The 8,359-nt window shown below is 50.1% G+C and overlaps 3 protein-coding genes across 4 annotated transcripts in view; 2 read left to right on the plus strand and 1 right to left on the minus strand.

The window, feature by feature from the left end:
- Nucleotides 1-2,031, plus strand: part of dipk1c (divergent protein kinase domain 1C) — a 5,994-nt gene extending 3,963 nt beyond the window's left edge. For both annotated transcript variants that reach the window (XM_019893882.1, XM_019893883.1), the window contains exons 5-8: nucleotides 1-179; nucleotides 682-846; nucleotides 991-1,065; nucleotides 1,141-2,031. The exon at nucleotides 1-179 is cut by the window's left edge and continues 280 nt beyond it. In XM_019893882.1, coding sequence (XP_019749441.1) covers nucleotides 1-179; nucleotides 682-846; nucleotides 991-1,065; nucleotides 1,141-1,323 — 602 coding nt within the window. In that variant the 3' untranslated portion in view covers nucleotides 1,324-2,031. The remainder of the gene's footprint in view (nucleotides 180-681; nucleotides 847-990; nucleotides 1,066-1,140) is intronic.
- Nucleotides 2,032-2,150: 119 nt separating this feature from the next.
- On the plus strand, nucleotides 2,151-4,912 carry hus1 (HUS1 checkpoint clamp component). The gene is made up of 8 exons (XM_019893886.1): nucleotides 2,151-2,354; nucleotides 2,912-3,039; nucleotides 3,120-3,296; nucleotides 3,519-3,626; nucleotides 3,706-3,780; nucleotides 3,870-3,969; nucleotides 4,037-4,171; nucleotides 4,526-4,912. Exons 1-8 carry the CDS (start codon nucleotides 2,303-2,305, stop codon nucleotides 4,606-4,608), a joined length of 858 nt encoding a protein of 285 aa, XP_019749445.1. The 5' UTR covers nucleotides 2,151-2,302; the 3' UTR covers nucleotides 4,609-4,912.
- A 401-nt stretch (nucleotides 4,913-5,313) lies between these two features.
- On the minus strand, nucleotides 5,314-7,743 carry LOC109530285 (muscle-related coiled-coil protein-like). The gene is made up of 2 exons (XM_019893885.1): nucleotides 7,110-7,743; nucleotides 5,314-6,069 (listed from the first exon to the last, which is right to left on the minus strand). Exons 1-2 carry the CDS (start codon nucleotides 7,461-7,463, stop codon nucleotides 5,545-5,547), a joined length of 879 nt encoding a protein of 292 aa, XP_019749444.1. The 5' UTR covers nucleotides 7,464-7,743; the 3' UTR covers nucleotides 5,314-5,544.
- Nucleotides 7,744-8,359: the final 616 nt, after the last annotated feature.

Consider the following 8,359-nt stretch of genomic DNA (forward strand, 5'->3'; position numbering starts at 1 on the left):
AGACGGTTGCGGGGGTCACTCGGTCAGGCCGTCGGGGGGCGCGGGCCGCCCGGCACAAGGTCCACCGCATCGCGCTCAGCTTCCTGGACATGGTGCAACACTTCGACCACGACTTCACGCACAAAGTGCATCTGTGTGACGTCAAGCCCGAGAACTTTGCCATCAGGAATGATCTCACCGTCAGCATTCTTCTTCCTCTTCCGCTTCCTCTTCTTCTTGTGATTAATATTGTCATTATTGTCATTGTTGTGCAAATGCTGAAGATAATCAGGACGTTATTCTGCCTCTTCTGTTATAACATCACTTTTTTGTCCTTCTAAAACAGGCATGTCCACCAGCTCCGGTCCTCGAGGGCTGCTGTGTGCCTGTTTTCTATCCCTCACTGCTTTAACACACCTGATTCAAATGCATTTCTACCGTTAGCATGTTAGCATTTGAGCAAATCTCATTCGAAAGAGGTCAGAAATACAGGCAAATATGTCAAATCCTAATCGATGGCACTGATTAGAAGAATTATATTATTTTGTCTGTACTAAATGTCCGTATTCAAACCAATTCTCCCATTTGACTTCCGGCTACTGCATTTAAGTTGAGCGTCACCGCTTTAGCATTTGCAAATAATTTCTGAGGCAGTGGCATCCGGTGCTTGTTATTGCAACGCTGACATGTGCTGTCAATCAGGTGGTGGCCATTGACGTGGACATGGCCTTCTTCCAGCCCAAGATGGAGGAGATCCTGGACCAGAAGTGCAGCACTGACGACGACTGTAACTTCTTTGACTGCGTGTCGTCGTGCGACCTCGGCGCGGGACGCTGCCGCCGACAGCGCGCCAACACCAACCTGCAGGTCGCTAATCGCTGATCAATCATCAGTCGTCGTGTACAAACTGATCAGTATGCCGATCGGATGAATGTGGAGTGAAAACGATTGGAGCCAACAAAGCCGACAATGACCATCAGCAATTTTGCTCTTGTTGTCGTCGTTGATCAGGTGATTTGCGAGAAGATCTTCAGGCTGTGGTTTTCTCCCACACTGCTTGGCGCCAAAGCGGGGCTCCCCCTACAGGTGGTTGTGCTTCTTCTCCTTCTCCTCCTTCTCCTCTCTTCTTGCTCAGCATGTTCTTCTTCCGTGCTGGAGCAGGTGGAGCTGCAAAGGACGGTGCAGGAATGTTCTGAGTCCGGCGGCGTGGACAAACGAGGACAAGGAGGAGGTCGGAATATCTACCGGCGCCTCTTCGATATCCTGACTCGCCTGATTCATGAGGAAGGAACAGCAGACGAAGGACAGGAGGAGAGCGAACATCCCATGCCACTCATCTTCTGACAAAAACTCAATAGCACCTGAAAAACAGAAAAAAAAATTAAGAAGAACCTCTGGAGAACTTCTAAAGAGTTTTGCTCACCAGACAATGATTCAACTTTTGCTACCTCGAATGATGTTTTACCTACTGTTGAACCCGCTGGTGCAAGCAAGAAGTGTGGCTTGAGAGTGTCCATGATGAAGGGATCATGTGATGATGGGATCACATTCCAGAAAGTCAACCTTTGACCTCCAAACGCTTTGGTGTTTGATGTCCTTCTGCTTCATCACCTTCAAACTTTGAGAAGGCTTTGCGTCAAATATGATTTGAAATAAGAATGAAAATGTTTGTTTTTATAGTGTGTCTGTGAGTGACAGCGTGTTGTAAAACTTGATGACAGCACGCACACGCATGTTGACTGTTTATGTCCACACTCTCAACTCGACATGCCTGCACTTGAACATCCCGCCGACCTGCAAAAGCCTGAAAGAGAGCGAGTCAGACAGAGAGATTACAGCGCCCTCGTGTGGACCTTCACTCCAGCCATCTGGCGTCAAGACGGGTTTGTTGTTCTGTTTGTTTTTTGGCTGCCTGTCTACTTGAGTGTTGGCTGAACACATCGTCACGTTTAATACAAACAATAAAGATAATGTGTCATGTTGTATTTTACGCAGTTAAAGACAAACCGCTTCAGTGTTGCCCACAAAACAATAAAAAGTTAATACATTGTTTTTCTGTTTCTAATTTGTGAAATCAGTGTGAAATCCCTCTTGTAACATTTCTCCGGTAGTTTGTGGAAGTGAGTGGCGTAAAACTGCATTAAATGTTATCAAAAGAGAATCTTTACCCTGTTTCCGTTTCCGGCGGATCTTTGACGCAGACGGACCTCAACTATGGACGCGCCGTAGCGGGAAGTCCAAACAAGTTGACCGGCTAAGAACAATTTGAGCAGTGACGGTGGTTGAAGTTGACTTTGGGAACATTTTGGAGCGTTAGCTGGCCATGAAGTTTCGAGGGAAGATTGTTGACGTGGCCTGCCTCAACCATTTCACGCGTAAGAACATTTGTTTGGAAGCTAAAACCCCCGTTTGCTTTTTGCAGGTCTCCTATGTAGCGTGTGTTTGACGTTTGTCTTCACTTCACGCGTGTTAAAGTCGAACCAAATTTACTACTTACAGTATGTCAGAGCCCTATTGAAGCGTTGAACTAAAAGAATTCAACCGTCAAGAGGCATTTGAGTAGTGAGGAAGCCAATGTTTTGCTCAAGACCACACTCACTACTTATCGAGACCAAGCAGTCAAATCCGAGACAAGACCAAGTACTTCAAAATGTGCTCTCAAAACCAAGACCGGTTAACTTGTTCAGCATATTGACAAGACTGTGTGGAGAGGAACTCGTTCATGCTCACCTTGATCTTAAACAAATTAAACAAAACAAAAAACAGTGAGAGTGCAAAAAAGAGCCACAAAGATAATCGCAATAACGGTTACAGGATGCACAAACTCACCACTTCAATCAAAAACATTCAAATTTACACATGTGCTTTCTTCTTAAACAAGACAAATCATGTGGAAAGCAATCTCCCAAAAATGTATTTGATGTTGTTGCAGGAGTGGTGAGCACGATCTCCAAGCTGACCAAGACTTGCGCGCTGCGTCTGACGCCCGATCATCTTTTCTTTGTCCTCTGCGGCAAAGTGGCGAGTGGAGGCGTGGCCATGTGGTGCGAGCTGGCACAGGTAATTGCACCCCTCCGACCTGCGCCCCGGTTGCCGCCTTTCCCCCCACCCCCCACACACGCGTGTCATCCTTCTCCCAGGCCAACATCTTTGACGAGTACCAGATGGAGGGCGTGAGCTCCCAGGACAACGAGATTTGTCTTGAGGTGACACCGGAGAACATCTTCCGCGCCCTCAGGACCGTCCACAATGCCAAAAGCGTCAAAGTCAAGCTGACCAAAAAGCACTGCCCTTGCCTCACCGTCGCCGCCGAGCTGGTCAGTCAGTTGCAAAGCAACATATGACTGACACCCTCTGTTCATACACACGTATGACAAAGATTAATGTTCTTACAACCTCATTAATTAAATGCATTGCACCATGCAGTGCATTCTGGGAACCTCGAGTTTCCAGCAGCCGGCAATTGTGACGGTTGACTGAATTAATGACACACAGCGTAATCATCAGGACAGTAACATGATGACTTCCTGCCCATGCAGCCCACCATGTCCAGCGTCAACCGTGTGGTGACGCATGATGTTCCTGTGGATGTCATCCCTCGACGACTGTGGCACGAGTTCAAAGAGCCCAGCTTACCTGACTTTGACGTGAGTGCGCGACCGCCCGCCGCTGGGGCGCGTGCCTGTTGGCGTTGGAGTCCCGCGTGACGTGTCATGTGGTTGCCAGGTCAGTGTCTACCTGCCGCCTCTCAAGACCATGAAGAACGTGGTGGACAGGATGAAGAACCTCTCCAACTTCCTGGTGTGAAGGAACACCACCACAACCATTGCTGCACACACACAGAAACCAACGGCTTTGTGACCGATTGTGTCTGTGCCTGCGCGCATCAGGTGGTGGAGGCCAACTTGAGCGGCCAGATGACCCTGAAGATCGAGACGGACCTCGTGTCCGTCACCACTCACTTCAAAGACCTGGGAAACCCTCACTGGGGTAAAACTGCCAGTGGGAATCAGTCTGAGGTCACATGACCCATGTTTCACCTCTTTTGTCCTGGCAGGTGACCGCACCTCCCAAGATGGGGGATCGCAGTCGCCTCGTGACCTGGATGCCATGGCGCAGGCCCGCGTGGACATCAGGAAGCTGCAGCAGTTCCTGGTGGGTCAGCAGGTCAACCCTAGCAGGGCCATATGCAGTAAGTACAACTACAACAACACTTTGTCTTAGCCCGCCATTGTCGTTCATTGTCTGCCCATCAATATCGGGTAGGTTGTGTGCAGTTTCTTTGTTTGTCTGTTTTTAAATGGGTCTTAATGGTATACAAGCAAGTTCCAAGTTTGAGTTACACAGATTTGGTGTTGCACCATGTTGTGCCACAATAAGCCTGGTACCTCTGAGCTTTTCTTTCATGAAAAGACCCCATTAGAATTTGTAGTCGTTGCTTTTTGGGAAGGCGGAGACTGGAAGTAACGGATGAATGTGAATTCCACGAGGAAAGGGTTGATGGCACCTGCCCAATGACAAGGTGGGCCATTTGTCTGTCCCACAGACATCGTCCACCAGACGGTGCTTCATCTCATCCTGCTCCACCAGGACGTGTCTCTGCAGTACTTCATTCCAGCCCTGGCTTAGATGCTCACAGCCACAGACCAAAAAGCAAAACAAAGCACTTTGAGCTGCACCAAGACGTACTTGGCGACGGAGCCCGTGCACGTGTTGACCACAAAAAAGACGTGGAAGGTCACTGCACGCCGTCTGAAAAAAGTCAATGAACTTTCATGTTGATTCTTTGTAATATTAAGATGAAATGAAATGTGTGCAGTGGTCGGTCACTTGTTGTCTGATCTCATGTATGGAAGCATATCTGTGCCATCAGATTCTCAATTGAAATTCTGAAGACTGAATTTTGTTGCCATTAAAATGTTTTAGTACATACTTTTAAGCTGTAAATTTAAAATCCATCCACAATTTGGGGCTGAAAGGGTCCCTTGCGGATCACAAGGCATAGACAGGCCGAAGCATTCGATGGAGCAGCCAGCCAAGCAAGGGAGGAGCTGTCACCGAGCACAACGACCCTTTCCTCACCTCTTCAACACGTTAGAAAAGATCGCAGAGCAGCTCAACACAAGCTTGGTCACCAGGTAGGCCCAAATGAACGCATCTCGTGTTCCTTGCACGTTGCTTTACATTGAAAGCAGTTGCCTTTGTGCCTGTGTCACCCCAGTTTTGTAAAGCAGCAAAACATTTTCGCAAATTTAGCTTCATACGTTTAATTTAAAAAAAAGCACTCAGAGGACATCGTGATAAAAGGTCAATAAAACCCAAAACAAGCTGCTGTTGTTGTTTGCTGCATTTATGCTTTATTCTCTCAAATCACATTCTTGCTCAACTCAAGTCGCTACACAAAGTGCCGCCACTGCTCCCGCCATCTTGTTCCCGATCATTCACATGCAAAAAGCAAGTTCTTGTCAATGTCAACACACAAGCTTGATTAGCTAAAGACTGTCCAGAGAGTCACATGACCTCAATTGTTCTGCCGACTTTGCGCCCCCGCCAGGCTTGCCGGCACTACGACAGCTGTTTCATGTCGTACACGTGCACCTCCCCCTCCGGCCGGGGTTCATCCGGGGCGCCGCGCCGGCCCTTGGGCGGCGGCACGGGCGCAGCCGCGCCGGCATTGTTGTCGGCGGCGGGGTCGACCCCCTCCTGGCCCTCGGCCACAGTCCTGTCCTTCCTCAGGACGTTCTTGGCCAGGGTCTCCTTGAGCCGTTCGCCCGACTGGCGGATCTTCTGGCGCCGCTCGGCCGTCACGATGCGCTCGCCCAGTTTGTTGACTTTGGTGCCCAGGCTGTCTCGCGTCCGGCTCATGTTTTCCCGCGAGAAGGTGGCCTTCAGGCTCTCCATGCGCGTCAGGCCCGTCTTCTTCGGACGCCCACCTGCCGCCGCCGCCGCCGTAGCGTCGGCTTCCTCCACCACCATGTACTCTTCATCCGAGTCCGGAGGACACTCCAACTTATTGGACTCCTCGCTGTCCCCCGGGACTTCTCCGTCCACGTCATGACCTGGCGTCACTGCTCGCACTTCCTGCTCGCCCTGAGACACCACAACAAGAAAATATTTAAAATACATTTTTTGTAGCCAAGTATTGATATTTGAACATGCTCTCATACAGTCCGGTTGCAATTGAGCCATTGGCCCGAGAATTAAAGGACCTGGACAAATGCCAACATTGACAAGCATTAAAAACTCCGTCGCCGTATTTTTCATGCTCGAAGGAACACGATGTTCCTCCGCTCACAGCTTCCATTTTGTATGGCCACGTTTGCAAATGGGGATTTTGGAGTGAAGGCTGGTGTTGAAAAGCGCTAAACCGGTTTGGCCTTAAATTGGAGGCGCTGGCACGGAGCAGCGTGTCAGGTGGCGCGCACGCCTCCCTAAATAGTGGACGGCACCTGTTGGCAGAGCTCAGTGCCGCTGCCGGCAGGAAGCTAAACATATCGCACAAGGCGATCGGGTTACCTTCCGCGCTTGCCAAGTTTTGGTGAGCAGGGATGATGACGCTTCATGCGAGCGGTCAAAGGTCAGCAGGCCATTTGAACACCACTGATTTTCGGGGTCAGAGATGAACTTTTGGCCTTGGGTGTGCGCTTCCATCAAGTGAAGACAATTCACGAGGGACACTTCGATTCCGAGCAATTCATTTCAACTCGACGGGTTGTCGTAATCAGAAACAAGAATGCTCAGGGCAGCACGGTTCATCCGTTCTGTTGTTAGCACTTCTGAGCTTTATTTGCATAGGTCTTCATTCCGTAAATTTGCCTCTCGGGCAAAGTGGGCTGACATCGCCTCCAGCTATCCTGACACCCAAGTGACGAGAAGCTCATAGAAAGTGGCCACGGAAACATTTCCAGGCAGAGTTTAGGCTTATCAGGGGTGCGGTCATAGATGCTCTTGGACTTTGGGAAGACAAGTGCTCGCTTGAACACTCTCCTCATTTGACCACTGATGACGCAGTATCAGCTTCTTGCCCAAGGACATGGTCTCTAGGGTTGAGGTTCAGACCCCCAACCTTGGGGTTGTGTGAAGACTGGACAAGCACCTGAGCCATGTCGCCCCCCACTCGAGTCGCTCACCTGGTAGATGACTACTCGGAACTTGTTCTTGGCCAGGAGGTCCCCCTGCGTGGCCTCGACCTTCTTAACGCGGAGGTTCTGGTTCTCCACGCGCACCCGCACGTCCTTGACGTGCCTGCTGACCTTGCACGTCTTCTCCAGAAGTTTCTCCAGGCTGGTGGCGCTGCTGGCCTGCTCTGTGGCCAGCTTGGCGACACCGGCCTGGATGGCACGTACAGTGCTCTCCAGCTCCAGCTGCCGCTCCTCCATGCGCTGTTGCGTCGCCTGCACGCCGTCCATCAGGCCGGCCACGCGCGCCAGCAGAGCCGCCACGCCCGCCGCGTCCTCGCCGCCGCACACCGAGCTGTCCGCCATGCTGCCTCCGCGCGATTGCAGTGCCAATCTGGCAAGAGGGTGAGACGGGCGAGAGGGCACGCGTCGCCACAGTGGGACAGACGCATGCTCACAGACTCCACCACCCGAGGGGCCAAAGTGGGTGGGGGCACAGACAGACCCAAAGAGAGAACAGGAAATGACATGGGCTCTTTTTACAGGAGGAGGTAGTGCGTGTATGCGTGCAGCTATTCTGAAGAGTTTTTGCTGTTGTGACAAAATTCCAGGAGATTTTACAAGTTGAAAACTCTGTGGGAATTAACAGGAACATTTCAGCAATTTACCCCCCCCTCCAACGATCTATTATTTTTTAAATCAATTTAGCAGATTTTGAATTCTTTTTCCTTTCACATGAGACCACATGTGAAATCCCTCTCTTTTGCATTCATCAATGTTCAAAATAGTTGTTCCTTAATTTGACAATTGGTTAGTTTTTCATGAACCAATTAGTTGTGCCTCTTGTCGAATTTACAGTTTTGAAGATTGGCTGGTAAACTCTGAGCCGTTGTCAGCGAGTTGCCCTTCTCCCCAACAGTTTCAGAGCAGCACATTGCTTGACTTGAATGCCACTTGCTTGCAGATCTTTATTCAATTACTTTTTCTCAATTTTGACATGCTTCGTCCGCTTCAGACAGACTAACCGACAACTCGGAGGTCGAAAAATACCCAGATGACACATGTATACCCCCACCCAAAAAGCCCCTGAGCGTCCATCTATCAGCGGCACCTTTTCCCTACTAATCCCCCCCTCCCTCCTCACTGGCCATTTCCTTCAGTGAGTGGACTTGCTGACCTGGACTCCTTCCAGACGACGCAAAGGACAGATAAGATGATGAAGATGAATAAGAATACCAAGAGGAATCCGGGGGGGGGGGGGA

Source organism: Hippocampus comes, unplaced genomic scaffold (genome assembly GCF_001891065.2).
Source record: "Hippocampus comes isolate QL1 unplaced genomic scaffold, H_comes_QL1_v1.1 scaffold348, whole genome shotgun sequence".
Taxonomy (NCBI): Eukaryota; Metazoa; Chordata; class Actinopteri; order Syngnathiformes; family Syngnathidae; genus Hippocampus; species Hippocampus comes.

Excerpts from the sequence above, each read along its gene's own strand:
- hus1 (XM_019893886.1), top strand. The coding sequence starts at position 2,303 with ATGAAGTTTCGAGGGAAGATTGTTGACGTGGCCTGCCTCAACCATTTC. Across the intron at positions 3,627-3,705 it reads CCAGCTTACCTGACTTTGAC|GTCAGTGTCTACCTGCCGCC; the intron begins GTGAGTGCGCGA and ends TGTGGTTGCCAG. Across the intron at positions 4,172-4,525 it reads CCCTAGCAGGGCCATATGCA|ACATCGTCCACCAGACGGTG; the intron begins GTAAGTACAACT and ends TCTGTCCCACAG.
- LOC109530285 (XM_019893885.1), bottom strand. The coding sequence starts at position 7,463 with ATGGCGGACAGCTCGGTGTGCGGCGGCGAGGACGCGGCGGGCGTGGCG. Across the intron at positions 6,070-7,109 it reads TCCGAGTAGTCATCTACCAG|GGCGAGCAGGAAGTGCGAGC; the intron begins GTGAGCGACTCG and ends GTGGTGTCTCAG.